At 51.7% G+C, this 17,408-nt stretch overlaps 1 protein-coding gene across 1 annotated transcript in view; it reads left to right on the top strand.

Moving 5' to 3' along the window:
* LOC148517326 (F-actin-monooxygenase MICAL2-like) overlaps positions 1–17,408 on the top strand; it is a 122,822-nt gene that overhangs the window by 45,849 nt on the left and 59,565 nt on the right. The window contains exon 7 of the mRNA XM_088478837.1: positions 15,597–15,685. Within this exon, the coding sequence (XP_088334963.1) occupies positions 15,597–15,685 (89 nt within the window). The remainder of the gene's footprint in view (positions 1–15,596; positions 15,686–17,408) is intronic.

Below are 17,408 nucleotides of genomic sequence, written 5' to 3'. Positions count from 1 at the left end.
TACTCGGCCACGCAAGCCAGCTATAGCAGCTGTTACACCTGTTGTGTATATCATGTTAAGCGTGTGAGCTGGGCGGCATTACCTAGAGATGAAAGGAGGGGGAAAGTGCGGAACAATACATAAAGTTGAGCAGAGTACTTTAAGAGTATTGTCTTACTTTCTTCTTCGGGTTCCATGGGGTCCACAGCCATTACGTTGGGTATGAATCCCGGTCAAAAACAGTTGACACAAACGAGCTCTCTGCTCCCAGGATGCATCGGGTTTCCTCCTCATATACCCCACCCCCTGCCTCAGGTAGCCAGTTCTTCCTGTTTGGTGTGTTCACCACATAGACAGTGGGACTGCTGGAGCAGTCCTGCAGATGAGTACAAAAAAAAAAAAGAGAGTTTTACTCTCTATCTCAGCGGGTGGTCTGAGCTGTCCTGGAAGCAGTATCGCGCCTGATTGGAGGCGCACTGGCCACGCGCTGCAACTACCTCCTCCGGCGCTGCACCGCTAGCCTCGGCAGGTCCTTGGCAGGGGATTCGGCAGGGGCTTTCTGGACCGCAACCGGATCAAGGGGATGGCAGGTAAGCAGGTGGTCGCGGCGGCCGCTGACGCCGGGACCACGTGGCGGTCCGGCCTCCGGCGGTGAGACTGGCCAGAGGTGCGCTGCAGTCAGGAGGCATACGGCTTGTTCTCCTAGCCTAGACCGCCGGGATTTGATGTTCCTGACCAGCCGGGGCTTGTGGCGGCGGCCAGGTCAGTTTACCGGGCAGGTCCAAGCAGCATAGGGGAGGTACGCTTCCCTGGCGGCCCCTCCCCCAATCCACACGCTAGTTCAGTCCTCTGGCGCAGTGATTGTGGATTGCTCCTCCCAGCCTCCATATAGGGCAGCCAGAGTGTATGTCAGTTGCTCTCTGAATGCTGCTCCTGCAGGACGCTGGGCAGTCTCCCTGTATACCTTGCCTACTGCTGGTCTAGGCCTTTACAGGGCTCTATCCTACCTAAGCTCAGGCTGATTGTGGTAGTGAGAGCTTATATGCATATGGCTGGCAGAGTATTTATGCATGACATGTGATTGTTGTTTATGGATTCTGTTTCTTCTGTAAAAGAACTGTAATTCCTGTATACTGTCACTGTCTCTCCCCTTCCCTTGCTACGGGTGTGTGGCTTGAGAGAAGAAAGCAGCAGATATACGCTCAGAACCAGCGGCATAGTGTTATGTCTGAGGAGTCTGAGGGTCAGGTGGCGGGAGCCCATTGCTGATATCCTGTATAGCCTGCAAGACAGGATTGTCCCCACAGGACTTTCTACAAAATGGGCTTTGTGGGAACTGTTTCAGACAGCCACCACACCAATTAAGTTTGCCTATTACAGGCCCTGAGCCTCCTTGGGCATCATTTTCTCAGGTTATGGCTCAGGTGGCGGAACGGCTGGCTGCCCCGGTACCACCGGTTTGGGGTTTGCCTCAGCAGATGCATCCTATGCCCATGATGTGGCCGCCTTGGATGGACCCTGGTGCTGGTAAGGTTATGGCATCATCCTCGGGGGGTTTTCAGCCTCAGGCTGTCAAGCCAAAGCAGCCTAAATCTAGGCGCCATATACCGCCTTACATGGGTGAGTACTCGAGTGCCTCCTCCGAGGAGGAACAGGCACAGGACTTTTCGCAGGAGTCTAGCTCCGAGGAGGGTGATGATCATTTCCCAGGAGCCGATGTCCCTTTTCTGATAAGGGCTGTAAAATCGGTGTTAAATATCGAGGAAGGGGATCTGCCGCTTAGGAAAGCCCCCCTGTTCAAGCGGCAAAAAGTGGTTAAGGCAGAATTCCCAAAGTCTGAACATTTATCAGAACTTATGGAGGAAGCCTGGGTCCGTCCGAATAAGATATGCCATTCTTCTAAAAGAATGGAGCTTCTATATCCTTTTCCAGCAGAGGACTGTGCCAAGTGGGAGAATCCACCATCAGTTGATGCGCATGTGGCACAGCTGATTAAACGTACCACTTTGCTAATCCCAGCAGTTTCACTGAAGGAAACCACGGATGGGAGACTGGAGTCTTGTCTCAAATCAATTTTTTCGCTGGCAGGAACGGCCACCCGTCCAGCTATGGCCACTGCCTGGGTAGCAAGAGCTATTGAGGAGTGGGCCAAAACTCTAACGGAGTCTTTACCAGATGCCTCTAAGGAGCAACTGGATATGATCTCCTTTATTAGAGAAGGGGCCTCTTATTTGGGTGATGCCGCCTTGGATGCAGGGATCCTTTCCTCTAAAGTTTCAGCTGAGTCCGTGGTGGCACGTAGGATCCTCTGGTTGAAGGATTGGAGGGCAGATGTCGGGTCCAAAAAGGCCCCTAGAATTCCTTCCATTCACAGGAGGTGTGCTCTTTGGTCCAGAACTGGACAAAATTGTATCCTCCATGGCAGCCTCAAAGACGGCAGGTTTACCATCAGCAACTTCGTCTAAATTGAGGAGGGCGTCCTTTCGGGGGTTTCGGCCGCAGGGCAAGGCCAAAGGTCAGCCCTCAGCGAGATTTCCACCAAGAAAGGCAGGACCCAGGAAGCCCTGGCAGAACAAACGTCCAGGATCTAGGGTCCAGGATAAACCATTGGCCTGATGGGACGGGCCTCCCCCTGGGGGATCCCAGGGTGGGGGGCCGACTGCTTCGGTTCTCAGAGCCCTGGCACCTCACGGCGGAGGATGCCTGGGTCTGGGGAGTTTCCCGAGGCTACGTTTTGGAGGACTCCTCCTCAAAGGTTCTTTTGCGTAAACCCGCATGTGGGTTCAGAAAGAGCTTTGGCCCTTCAGAAGGCTATTCTTGCCTTACTAGCATCAGAAGTAGTGATTCCGGTGCCAGAGAACCAGTTCCGAGATGGGTTTTACTCCATTCTGTTCTTGGTTCTGAAACCGAATGGGTCATACCGGCCTATTCTAAATCTGAGAGAGCTCAACAAATTTGTTCGAACCCCTGGGTTCAGGATGGAAACATTGCGATCGATTGTGTTGGCAATGGAACAGGGGGACTATATGGTGTCCCTAGACATACAAGATGCCAACCTTCACATCCCAATCACACAGGCTCATCAAAAATGTCTTCGTTTTGCAGTAGGGGAGGAACATTTTCAGTTCCAGGCCCTGCCGTTTGGCCTGTCCACAGCCCCTCGGTTATTCACCAAGGTGATGGCAGTGATGATGGCATGCCTCAGGCGCCAAGGCGTCAGGATTTTGCCTTACTTGGATGACCTCCTGTTGCTGGGGCAGTCCCCACAGCAGGTACAGGATCATTTGAGGCTGACAGTATCATGTCTGTACAGTCACGGCTGGATCATAAACTGGCAAAAGTCGTCACCCTGTCCGGTACAACAGATGTGTCATTTGGGAGCAAGATTGGACTCCGTGGTGCAGAGAATATATCTGCCGGAGGAGAAGATCCTTGCTCTACAATCACGAATACGCAGGTTGCTTCACAACAGGCAAATATCCGTTCTAGTAGCCATGCAGGTCCTGGGGTCGATGGTGGCCACCTTCAGGATGGTGGAATACACTCAATTCCACTCCAGACCACTGCAGCAATTCATTCTGTCTCGCTGGAACAAGGATCATTGCACGATCAGGTCCCAGCTGCTGCATCTCTCTCCAGAGGTACGGTTGTCCCTGACCTGGCGGTTGCAGACAAAGCATCTCAGGCAGGGTCGCCCCTTTTGGGTGTCGGATTGGACATTAGTCAAAACCGACACCAGTCTTCAAGGTTGGGGGGCGATGACGGGGTCACACACTTTCCAAGGAAAGTGGTCAGTGATGGAAAGCCGGCTACCGATAAATATCCTGGAACTAAGAGCTATATTCAAAGCTTTAGTGCAGGCTCAGGAAATCTTAAAGGGCAGGTCGGTGCAGATACAGTCGGACAATCGCACCGCGGTCGCCTACCTAAATCATCAAGGGGGCACGAGGAGTCGGGCTGCCTTGGCAGAGGTATCAAGAATCCTGGTATGGGCAGAGACTCATCTGCCCATGATATCTGCCGTATTCATTCCAGGAATCCTGAATTTTCTCAGTCGGCAAGTGATAAATGCAGGGGAATGGGCCCTACATCCACAGGTTTTTCGGAACCTTGTGGACAGGTGGGGTCTACCAGAAATAGATCTGATGGCATCAAGAAGGAACAACAAGGTGTCACGGCCAGGGTATTTCAGCATGGCGCTAGGCGGGTGTTACCTGTGAGGTCATTGTGGCGCGGGCTGTCTGGTGGCGGAGCTGGTGTCTGGCGGGGGGCTTTGGCTGCGCGCGTTGTTGTGCGGGCCTGTTGTCACTCTGCGCTGGTAAGGCCTGGCGGCATCCCCGTTCCATTTGGCATGGGCGCCGCCATCTTGCCTTCTGGCCATGTGATGCGGCTGGCCAATCCTGGTGAGTCACATGTTCCCTCCGGCCAGTAACAGCACGGCATGGGGTATTTAGGAAGGGTCAGTGCCTTCCTTCTTTGCCAGTGCAACGTGTATCTCAGCCTAGCTGAGAGGGAGTTCTCTGTGCTTTCCTGTTCCTGTGAATTCGCTGTCTTCCAGTCTGCCTGTCAGCTCCTAGCTCCCACTGGACTACCCCGCTTCCTCCATCACCCTTGCCCATACCTGAGTGCCTGAGCCTGCTGACATCCTGCGCTTCAGTTCACTTCCTGCAAACCTGGCTTGTTTATTTTCAGTTCACTATCTGCAAACCTGGCTTGTTTATTTTCAGTTCACTATCTGCACACCTGGATAGCTCTAATTGTTTCTACTTGGACATTAACCCTTTTGCTCCCACCAAAGAACTCTTGTGCACATTTATATATTCCTGGACTTTTATTTACTGCCACTTTATATGTCTACTCAAGCACTTATTAAAGATCCTAGTTTTATTTTCAAATTTGCTTCTGTGATCGCTCCTGCTACCACCCCGGGTCCACAAACAACCCAGAACATAACACAAGGTTCCCAGGTACGGATCCTGGGCAAGAGATCCGAGAGCCGAGTTTGTAGACGCACTTACAGTAAAGTGGCGTTACAAGCTGGTATATCTGTTTCCCCCGTTTGCTCTTGTGCCCAGAGTGGTCAGAAAGATCAAACAAGGGGGCAGCACCGTCATATTAATAGCTCCGGCATGGCCGAGACGGCACTGGTTCACAGATCTATGTTGTCTCTCCATAGACACTCCATGGCCTCATCCATTGAGACCGGATCTGTTGCTACAGGGTCCCTGCTGGTATCCGGATCTTCATCGGCTATCGCTGATGGCATGGCTCTTGAGGCCTCCGTCTTGAGGAAAAAGGGGTTTTCCGAGTCTGTTATACGGACGATGCTGAAGGCACGGAAACCATCCTCAGCCCGTATATACTATAGGGTTTGGCATACTTTCTTTCAGTGGTGTGAACTGAAAGGGTATGATCCACATAAATTCCTGATATCCAGAGTGCTTGATTTTCTTCAAAGCGATCTGGAAAAAGGGCTACGCCTGGCCTCTTTAAGGGTACAGGGGTCAGCTCTTTCAGTCTGGTTCCAACATAAAATTGCTCTGAGACCGGATATAAAGACCTTTTTTCAGGGGGCGTTTTCAGCCTCCCTTTGTTTCCCCGGTTGTTCCGTGGGACTTGACTCTAGTTCTGAAGGTTTTACAGGCTCCTCCGTTCGAGCCTTTAAATTCAATAGACATCAAGTGGCTAACAGCAAAGACGGTATTCCTCCTTGCTATGGCATCTGCATCTAGAGTCGGATTTAGCCGCGCTTTCCGTCCGTGAGCCGTTCTGGATATTTCATCAAGATAGAGCAGTGCTACATACTAGGGAGAGTTACCTTCCGAAAGTGGTGTCTAAATTTCATATTAATGAAGAAATAGTAGTTCCAGCATTTCAGGGCACAAGTCTCTCACAAGGTGAGGCTTCCCTGGATGTGGTCCGTGCGTTGAGAATTTATGTTAAACACACAAGCAAATGGAGGAAGTCCGATTCACTTTTTGTGCTTTATGGTTGTCATAAGCGTGGCTGGCCAGCCAATAAACAGACACTGGCCAGGTGGATTCGCATGGCAATTTCATTGGCTTATACACAGGCTGGTATGCGTGTGCCGGATTCAGTGACGGCACATTCTACTAGGGCGGTAGGTCCATCAATGGTTGGCCCGCCGGGGTGCTTCTGCTGAGCAATTATGTAAAGCAGCCACATGGTCTTCCATCCACACCTTCGTCAAATTTTATGCCTTTGACACTTTTGCCTCTCAGGATGCCTCCTTTGGGCGTAGGATTCTCCTCTCTTCCGAGAGTCAGGAGCGTCCCCGCCCGTAGGGTTAGTGTTGTGGGATATCCCCAACGTAATGGCTGTGGACCCCATGGACCCCGAAGAAGAAAATAAGAGTTATGGTATAACATACCTTTGTTAACTCTTTTTCTTCGAGGTCCCTGGGGTCCACAGGACAACCCACCCAGACGCACCTGTAGTTCTGGGGGAGGTTTTCCGTAGTTTCTTCTCTTCAGAGTCTGGACTCGTGAGTATGGGTCTTTTCTTTCTTACCCTTTGTTTGTCTCTGCCTGCTTGAGCTTGGTAACGAACTGGCTACCTGAGGCAGGAGGTGGGGTATATGAGGAGGAAACCCGGTGCATCCTTGGAGCAGAGAGCTCGTTTGTATTAACTGTTTGGTGACCGGGATTCATACCCAACGTAATGGCTGTGGACCCCATGGACCCTGAAGAAAAAGAGTTAACAAAGGTATGTTATACCATAACTCTTATTTTTATGTAAAACTGCCCGTGTGTCTTTACACCATGTAGCGACAATATACAGTATGAACAGCCTGTAATGACTACAATACATTGTCTATAGCGGTTTAGAGTAAAATGCAGCTGGGTGGCATAATATAGAAAAGAAAGGTGGTGGCAAGCAATGTATTAAGTTTGACAGAGTACCTTAATGATATTGAACTTGAATTGCTCTGTGTTTATGAAATGTTGCCCGTGCGTCTTCACACCAACGCAGATATGGATTCTTATAAAACACAGGACTCACACACCAAATGATTTAATCATTTATTTAAACCTGTATAGTAGATTACAAGAAAAAAAAAATACTGATTTACAAAATCATATTGTCCCTTTCCGGGCCTCGGGCGCTGGCTGTGGAAAACGCTCACCTTACCCCCACGCGAGCCAGCCATAGCAGCCATTACACCTGTTGTGCATCTTTACACCAAGTAACGTGTACAATACGATGTCTATAGCGGCGTAGAGTCTAATGCAGCTGGGTAGCATAACATAGAGATGAAGGGATGTGAAAAGTGCGGATCATTGCATAAGGTTGAGCAGAGTACTTTAAGAATATTGAACCTGAAATGCTCTTTCTATGAAAAATTGCCCGTGTGTTTATAGGCCAGGCATTTACACCATGTAGCGACAGTATACAGTATGGACGGCCCGTAATGAGTATAATGTCTATAGCGGCTTAGTCTGGACACAAAGGGATCATTTCAAGCACCTGGAGGAGTGTCCATTTACACTGCCTGAACGTGATTGGCCAGCCTCTCATGGATCAGCGTCTACTGCTAAAGTATTGTATTCAGTACTGTAGTTTTCATCCGTGGAGCATCTGCCACCCAGCGGTTAAACTGCGTACTGCATGGCGTGTAGTCTATCATACAGTACGCCACGCCATAATGCATACTGACATGCCGCGGCAGGCAAGCCAGAATGCCGCACTATGAGCAAAGATGTAGCAGGACACATCGGTAGGAGCATTTATGCCACATGTGGGACACCGCAGGGCCATGCTTTTAACGTTTTATAAATGATGTGGAATTGTTATTTTCAGTACAGCGTTCCTGTAAAGGCACGGATGGTAACATATTTTTGTTTTGGACTTTGGCAGGCTGATGGCTCGCATTAGCTGGCGTGTCGTCCCATTCTTGCGCCCCCCTTCTCCAATTAGTCTCTCATTGCACCGATGGCGCAGCGAGGGCCACATTGTCACAGTGTTTGCGAGATGATCATAGCTGCAGCGCTGGTCAGTGTCAGGAAAGGATCTCGGGGAGTTGTGCTAAACGAGTCTTAGCCGTTTTGCTCAGCTGCCAGGGATAGATTCCAATTGCTACACTAAGTGCTTTTAAAACAATATGCAGCGGCCTTACCCTCTAGACCTACTGTTTTGTGTCTATCACTTACTCCAGCGAGCCAAGGGGCAGCACCATTGAATAATATTGTTCCCGTGGTAAAAGAGATAAAGTGTTTGGTAAGTGCTCCTATGGTAACTGAATATGTTAAACAGCTAAATACATTTATTTCTAGTTGGCGAGGCAGTGATAGAATGCTGTGTACATATTCTACCCTTTACAGCTGTACTACAAGTCCCACAAAGTCTTGCCAGCAATTGCATTACACCATTTCATTTCACAGCCTGATTACATATACTGTCCGGGGATCTGGCTCACTAGGCTGAGACTTGTAGTTCACAAACGAACATATCAAGCTGACAATTGTGGCCGCATAATAATGTTAGAAATGTAATCAGGAACAAGATCAGTGTCCTCCCCAGGCTGTTGTCTGTGGGTGCATCGCCTGGCGCTTTCTCCCGCCAACCCCCGCTGTGGAACGCTGGCCTCTGAAGTGACCGGAGGCTAAAGAAGCCTCCGATTGCTTCAGAGGCAAGCGTACCCAGTGATGCAGTGCACGGGGGATGTCATGACGTCACCCGCGATGTGAGGAGCCTGCCCCGCGCGCCTCCTGGATCTACTTAGATCTAGTCAGAGCGAGGCAGCGGGAGCGTGAGTGGCGAGCAAGTAAAGGTAAGTTCTGCCCTGTGGTGCTGCACTCCCCTGTGACACTGCTGCCTGTCTTCTGTGCTGAGCTTGCCTGTCTGTGTCTGCTCTGATCACATTCAGCCAGGCTGCAAGCCTCCCGCTCACCGTCATTTTCTGTTCCCGTTTTCTGGTTCCGCTGCTGTCATTTGCTAGGCCTATTCCTAGGCTTAGTGGTGCCCCTGGGGACTTGGTTTACTGGCCCCTGCTACTGTCTCCTATGCATCTCACTGCCTCTGCGATCTTTAAACACTACATAAGGGACACAAAGCCTGCGGGCACTGCATAAGGGGCCAGCCTGGGGGCACTGCATAAGGAGCCAGCCTGGGGGCACTGCATAAGGGGCCAGCCTGGGGGCACTGCATAAGGGGCCAGCCTGGGGGCACTGCATAAGGGGTACTAAGCCTGGGGGCACTGCATAAGGGGCCAGCCTGGGGGCACTGCATAAGGGACACTAAGCCTGGGGGTACTGCATAAGGGACACTAAGCCTGGGGGTACTGCATAAGGGACACTAAGCCTGGGGGTACTGCATAAGGGACACTAAGCCTGCGGGCACTGCATAAGGGACACTAAGCCTGGGGGCACTGCATAAGGGACACTATTTAAGCCTGGGGGCACTGCATAAGGGGCACTAAGCCTGGGGGCACTGCATAAGGGACACTAAGCCTGGGGGCATTGCATAAGGGACACTAAGCCTGGGGGCACTGCATAAGGGACACTAAGCCTGGGGACACTGCATAAGGGACACTAAGCCTGGGGGCACTACATAAGGGACACTAAGCCTGGGGACACTGCATAAGGGACACTAAGCCTGGGGACACTGCATAAGGGACACTAAGCCTGGGGACACTGCATAAGGGACACTAAGCCTGGGGGCACTGCATAAGGGACACTAAGCCTGGGGGCACTGCATAAGGGACACTATTTAAGCCTGGGGGCACTGCATAAGGGACACTAAGCCTGGGGGCACTGCATAAGGGACACTATTTAAGCCTGGGGGCACTGCATAAGGGACCCTAAGCCTGGGGGCACTGCATAAGGAACACTAAGCCTGGGGGTACTGCATAAGGGACACTAAGCCTGGGGGCACTGCATAAGGAACACTAAGCCTGGGGGCACTGCATAAGGAACACTAAGCCTGGGGGCACTGCATAAGGGACACTAAGCCTGGGGGCACTGCATAAGGGACACTAAGCCTGGGGGCACTGCATAAGGGACACTAAGCCTGGGGGCACTGCATAAGGGACACTAAGCCTGGGGGCACTGCATAAGGGACACTAAGCCTGGGGGCACTGCATAAGGGACTCTAAGCCTGGGGGCACTGCATAAGGGACACTAAGCCTGGGGGCACTGCATAAGGGACACTAAGCCTGGGGGCACTGCATAAGGGACACTAAGCCTGCGGGCACTGCATAAGGGACACTAAGCCTGGGGGCACTGCATAAGGGACACTATTTAAGCCTGGGGGCACTGCATAAGGGGCACTAAGCCTGGGGGCACTGCATAAGGGACACTAAGCCTGGAGGTACTGCATAAGGGACACTAAGCCTGGGGGCGCTGCATAAGGGACACTAAGCCTGGGGGCGCTGCAAAAGGGACACTAAGCCTGGGGGCACTGCATAAGGGACACTAAGCCTGGGGGCACTGCATAAGGGACCCTAAGCCTGGGGGCACTGCATAAGGGACACTATTTAAGCCTGGGGGCACTGCATAAGGGACACTAAGCCTGGGGGCACTGCATAAGGGACACTAAGCCTGGGGGCACTGCATAAGGGACACTAAGCCTGGGGGCACTGACTGCATAAGGGACACTAAGCCTGGGGGCACTGCATAAGGGACACTAAGCCTGGGGGCACTGCATAAGGGGCACTAAGCCTGGGGACACTGCATAAGGGGCACTAAGCCTGGGGGTACTGCATAAGGGACACTAAGCCTGGGGGCACTGCATAAGGGACACTAAGCCTGGGGGCACTGCATAAGGGACACTAAGCCTGGGGGCACTGCATAAGGGACACTAAGCCTGGGGGCACTGCATAAGGGACACTAAGCCTGGGGGCACTGCATAAGGGACTCTAAGCCTGGGGGCACTGCATAAGGGACACTAAGCCTGGGGGCACTGCATAAGGGACACTAAGCCTGGGGGCACTGCATAAGGGACACTAAGCCTGCGGGCACTGCATAAGGGACACTAAGCCTGGGGGCACTGCATAAGGGACACTATTTAAGCCTGGGGGCACTGCATAAGGGACACTATTTAAGCCTGGGGGCACTGCATAAGGGACACTAAGCCTGGGGGTACTGCATAAGGAACACTAAGCCTGGGGGCGCTGCATAAGGGACACTATTTAAGCCTGGGGGTGCTGCAAAAGGGACACTAAGCCTGGGGGCACTGCATAAGGGACACTAAGCCTGGGGGCACTGCATAAGGGACACTAAGCCTGGGGGCACTGCATAAGGGACACTAAGCCTGGGGGCACTGCATAAGGGACACTAAGCCTGGGGGCACTGCATAAGGGACACTAAGCCTGGGGATACTGCATAAGGGACACTAAGCCTGCGGGCACTGCATAAGGGACACTAAGCCTGGGGGCACTGCATAAGGGACACTAAGCCTGGGGGCACTGCATAAGGGACACTAAGCCTGGGGGCACTGCATAAGGGGCCAGCCTGGGGGCACTGCATAAGGGACACTAAGCCTGGGGGCACTGCATAAGGAACACTAAGCCTGGGGGCACTGCATAAGGGGCACTAAGCCTGGGGGCACTGCATAAGGGGCACTAAGCCTGGGGGCACTGCATAAGGAACACTAAGCCTGGGGGCACTGCATAAGGGACACTAAACCTGGGGGCACTGCATAAGGGACACTAAGCCTGGGGGCACTGCATAAGGGACACTAAGCCTGGGGGCACTGCATAAGGGACACTAAGCCTGGGGGCACTGCATAAGGGACACTAAGCCTGGGGGCACTGCATAAGGGACTCTAAGCCTGGGGGCACTGCATAAGGGACACTAAGCCTGGGGGCACTGCATAAGGGACACTAAGCCTGGGGGCACTGCATAAGGGACACTAAGCCTGCGGGCACTGCATAAGGGACACTAAGCCTGGGGGCACTGCATAAGGGACACTATTTAAGCCTGGGGGCACTGCATAAGGGGCACTAAGCCTGGGGGCACTGCATAAGGGACACTAAGCCTGGGGGCACTGCATAAGGGACACTATTTAAGCCTGGGGGCACTGCATAAGGGGCACTAAGCCTGGGGGCACTGCATAAGGGACACTAAGCCTGGGGGCACTGCATAAGGGACACTAAGCCTGGGGGCGCTGCATAAGGGACACTATTTAAGCCTGGGGGCGCTGCAAAAGGGACACTAAGCCTGGGGGCACTGCATAAGGGACACTAAGCCTGGGGGCACTGCATAAGGGACACTAAGCCTGGGGACACTGCATAAGGGACACTAAGCCTGGGGGCACTGCATAAGGGACACTAAGCCTGGGGATACTGCATAAGGGACACTAAGCCTGCGGGCACTGCATAAGGGACACTAAGCCTGGGGGCACTGCATAAGGGACACTAAGCCTGGGGGCACTGCATAAGGGACACTAAGCCTGGGGGCACTGCATAAGGGGCCAGCCTGGGGGCACTGCATAAGGGACACTAAGCCTGGGGGCACTGCATAAGGAACACTAAGCCTGGGGGCACTGCATAAGGGACACTAAGCCTGGGGGCACTGCATAAGGGACACTAAGCCTGGGGGCACTGCATAAGGCACACTAAGCCTGGGGGTACAGCATAAGGGACACTAAGCCTGGGGGTACTGCATAAGGGACACTAAGCCTGGGGGCACTGTATAAGGGACACTATTTAAGCCTGGGGGCACTGCATAAGGGACACTAAGCCTGGGGGCACTGCATAAGGGACACAGCCTGGGCGCACTGCATAAGGGACACTAAGCCCGGGGGCACTGCATAAGGGACACTAAGCCTGGGGGCGCTGCATAAGGGACACTAAGCCTGGGGGCACTGTATAAGGGACACTAAGCCTGGGGGTAGTGCATAAGGGACACTAAGCCTGAGGGCACTGCATAAGGGACACTAAGCCTGGGGGCACTGTATAAGGGACACTAAGCCTGGGGGCACTGCATAAGGGACACTAAGCCTGGGGGCACTGCATAAGGGACACTATTTAAGCCTGGGGGCACTGTATGAGGGGCCAGTCTGGGGGCACTGCATAAGGGACACTAAGCCTGGGGGCACTGCATAAGGGACACTAAGCCTGGGGGCACTGCATAAGGGACACTAAGCCTGGGGGCACTGCATAAGGGACACTAAGCCTGGGGGCACTGCATAAGGGACACTAAGCCTGGGGGCACTGCATAAGGAACACTAAGCCTGGGGGCACTGCATAAGGGACACTAAGCCTGGGGGCACTGCATAAGGGACACTATTTAAGCCTGGGGGCACTGTATGAGGGGCCAGTCTGGGGGCACTACTTAAGCCTGGGGACACTGCATAAGGGTAAAGCAAAACTACAGGGGGCAATGCATAAAAAACTACAAGGGGCACTGAATAATGGGTACTTTGGACTGAGAGCCAGTGGGGGAGCAGCCTGAGACCTGTTGGCCTGGAATGGTAAGGGAGATACCCCTTTTCCCTGCGCGTGCATAATTGCGAAGGCCCCCACCCGGCTACTTTTTGATGCCACCCGGCTGGAAAAAATTTCAGGGGAGAACACTGCAGATGTTTCGGTCACACAGTCCCTGCGCCAGGGCGAGACGCTGATGTCTCCCACCTGAGCTGTGGTTGGTGTACTGCAGATGCACTGTATATATTCTATGAAGTATACAGGATGCACTTTTATAGTTATAAAGGGTTCAGATTATTCTGCGGTTTGTGGAGCGTTAATAGTGACAGGAACCTGATTACTGCAGGAAGATAGAATGGTTGCTAGGAAACGTGTTCCCCGGGACCCTGAGTTACGCTCCTTGTTGATCATTTGTTTGGGTGTGTTATAGACCGGTCATGCTGATATGATTATCCCATGTACTGCCGAGGACATGTATGATGTGAGTAAGATGGAAGTTTGATACATCTTCCCCAAAGTCCCCGGTCTCCCTGTATCTCCGCACACATAGGTGCCCTTGCAGCTTACAGAAGCATTACCCAGAGAGAGACCCACGTGGCGCTAGATGATGGCACCAGAAAGGAGACAGATGAGAGGCAGTCTGCGGTGACCGTCATTAGATAGGTGCAGCGTTTGCGTTATAATCGTTTCTCAGGACACTTTGCCATGTTCTCCTCATGTAACATGAGATTTGGTAATGGCGGATCTGGGAGCTTTATCCATGACATCCTATTTACTGGATTTGATGATGACATGTTTGTTTTTCATATTAAATCCAAATAACATAAACTTATATTATCTAAACATAAAGAATGTATGGTACGGTCTGCTTCTAACGTGCAGAAAAATAGGGATTTTAGCAGGGACATTTCTGTGGGAAAATCCTTAAACTCTGGCACTGTAAATTACAGAGCGTCTGCAGATATGAGAGTACACGGGAGGAGGGGTAGTGTGTAGACTCACCTGTGGCACCGAAACCCAGACCTGGCGATTGTGTTCGCCAACCTCAGCCGGAAGCCGAAGCACTGAAAGGGGCGGTCAGTGGCACCTGGACATAATAATTGTGAGGTGTCACCTCCAACTGTACCAAGTGCAGGGACGTGCAGTCAGGTGAGGCAGCGCCTCCCCTGTCATACTCTCTCCCCTATCATACTCCCTGTCATGCTCCAGAGTTTTGATATCAAAACTGTGTCTTTATACATGTGTGCCTCCCCAGCCACTGACCTCACCGCACGTCACTGACCAAGTCCCATTATATAAGGGGGTGGTTTGGGATAAATCCTGGATTATCATTAGTCTACAGAATCCAGATTAAAGGGTCCTCACAAAGATACTTCAATTTAGACCGCCATAAACATGTATTGCCTTATTCTCTCATACCTCCCGACTGTCCTGATCTCAGTGGGCCAGTCCCAGATATCACACCCCGAAAGAGGCGGAGTTTACCTGCAATTTAATTGTGATCCTATTTACTATTGTAGTTGACAGTCGATTATTCCTTACACGTGTCAGATAATGTTATCTGATTTGTCCCTCCGCCATTTTATTGAGTGTTCTCCTCTGCGCTCTGATATTTGGATCCATGGCTCAGCGATGTGATTACACGATGACGTAAGAACGCAGTGCTGGCATTTGTCTTTAATTGGAGCAAATGAAGGAAATATTTATGGTGATAAAACCGTGATCTCTGCGCCCTTTTGCCGCTGTCACACATTGTGCTTTGAACAACGGCCGAGGCGATATGACACCAGCGTACACTGAGCAGATGTCATGCAGTTACATGGGTGCCAGACACATCCAGACACAGGAGGGTAATTAGCTTAAGAGCTGGCAGAGACCATTATGTTTTTTCCTTCGTGCATTGAATCACCAGAGCAATGGCAAGTGTTGCACAATCACTTATACAAAATGGCAAACTAGAAACATCCATTTTTAATTACCAATAATGTCTTAGAGTGCATTCACAGACTGCCATCCCGACTAATTGCTGCTTACAGGTCTGACTGATCCAGCACATCATCACCAACGTTACTGAGAGAGAGAATGGGAGCTGTCAGGAAAAAGCCTGAGGGAGTGGACAAAAGCCAGACATAAAATAGCCTCCAGGTCTAGGACCATACAGGAGTCCCCACCAGGTGCCATCATGTCCCAAACTCACTGCTCACTTTTATTTTATTCCTTTATGTTACAGAAATGAAAGACATGGGAGCGCCAGGGTCTGAGAATTACAGCAGCTCTTCTGATGAAGATTTCACGTATAAACGCTCTTTGTCGTATAAGGTAATTAAAGCATAGAAATGACTGTCTAATGGGATAAGCTGAGTGGCCGCTTTCATTTATCAGGTCTGCCTCTAGGTGCATATATTACGGTGGCTGGGCCACAATTACAGGGAATTATGGGTAGAGAGCTGCAGATGATCAGCTTTTTACCTCAGTGACAGCAGCCTTTAATTCTCTGAACTAATGTGGCCACATTTTTACATATATGGCTTTAGCATTCAAAATGGCTGCTTACACTGTGTACAGGTGAAGGGCCCCCTTAAAAAACCTACTGTAGCTTATTTTGCTGCAGTATTCTGGTGAAAGTGAGATATTGATTTATTGGAGGACGTTTATAGAACTGTGGGCCTGATTCAGAGCCGGACACTCCTTCAGAGCGCTCGCTCTGAATCAGGGCCCTCCCTCTCTTTTTTTAGAGCGGCCTCCTGGCCGCTCGCATAGCTGTGGGTGACCACCCACAGCTATAGCAAGAGGCCAAAAAGATGGACCCTTGTGGTAGGGTCTCGTCTGCCGCAAGCCCAGGAGTGCTTTTGGCTCTATCAGAGCCAAAAGCACTACCACTGATATCACTTGTGATGTCAATGGGGCCGGCCCCAGATGGTAGGCGTTCCCATGGAACACCTCCGTCTGGCCAGCCACGCGCCCGGCACGCCCACCAAAGGGGGCATGCTGTCACTCACCATCGACAGCACGCCCCCTTTGTAGCGAGACCCATAGCGACGGCTTGCCCGTTGCTATCCGGGTCTCGCGCAAGCGTACGACGGAGCCGGGTTCGTCGTACGCATGCGCACTGGCCCAACATCGACCCGCTTGCGAGCGCTCAGCGCTCGCGAGCGGGTCTGAATCTGGCCCTGTGTACGCTCCAACTGCGCCAATTTAGTAACGTTGCCCCACCTGCACAGTTGTCATCCACTTTGTCCTGGCCGTGGGAGAGTTGGGTGGTATAACCAGATTAAGGCTGCTCTGCGTGTTGACACGCCTCTTGTGATGGGCGCCGCCTCACCCTAAGGGCAAAATTTCCTAAGCAGCGGGTTCTACAACCCGGCAGTTTGATGACAGGTTCTAAATGACAGCCCTGTTCTATTTTATTCTAAAATGTGTTTTGATGGCGGTTTTGCAGTGGTTTTGGCCTTAGTAAATCTGCAGATAGCAAAACAGCCACCAAACCGCCGCTTAGTACATTTTTCCCTAGGACTCGATTAGAGAAGATGAAAAGTTGGGAAGTACGGTATGAAACTGGTTAGACAAAAATGTGCTGTAACGCTTAGCAACCACTTGCCTACTTTTTGGACTTTCCCTCCAGCACCTTTGTTCCAATATTAAATGTTGCTATATGTGGCCGTTATTTCCACTGTTGGTTTTACCAGTAACACTCTGCTGTCCGATAATTTATTTTATTTATTAGCAGTTATTAATATAGTAATATAACATCAGTCCCTGCCGCAGTGGAGCTTACACTCTATGGGCCTGATTCAGACCCACTCGCGAGCGGCTGTCCGCTCGCAAGTGGGTCGATGTTATGGACTGAGCATGCGCACGACGGAGGGAGGGTCTGAATCAGGCCCAAAGTTCTTTACTGCTTTGAGTAAAGAACTTTGGGCCTGATTCAGACCCGGTCGCAAGCGCTGAGCGCTTGCAACCGGGTTGATGTTTGCCCACTCCGTTGTGCGCATGGACGAGACCCGGCTAGCGACGGGTGCTCCGGGTTTCGCTCCAAAGGGGG

Source organism: Taudactylus pleione, unplaced genomic scaffold (genome assembly GCF_031769625.1).
Source record: "Taudactylus pleione unplaced genomic scaffold, aTauple2 ptg000221l, whole genome shotgun sequence".
NCBI lineage: Eukaryota > Metazoa > Chordata > Amphibia > Anura > Myobatrachidae > Taudactylus > Taudactylus pleione.
This window is presented reverse-complemented; position numbering and strand designations above follow the sequence as displayed.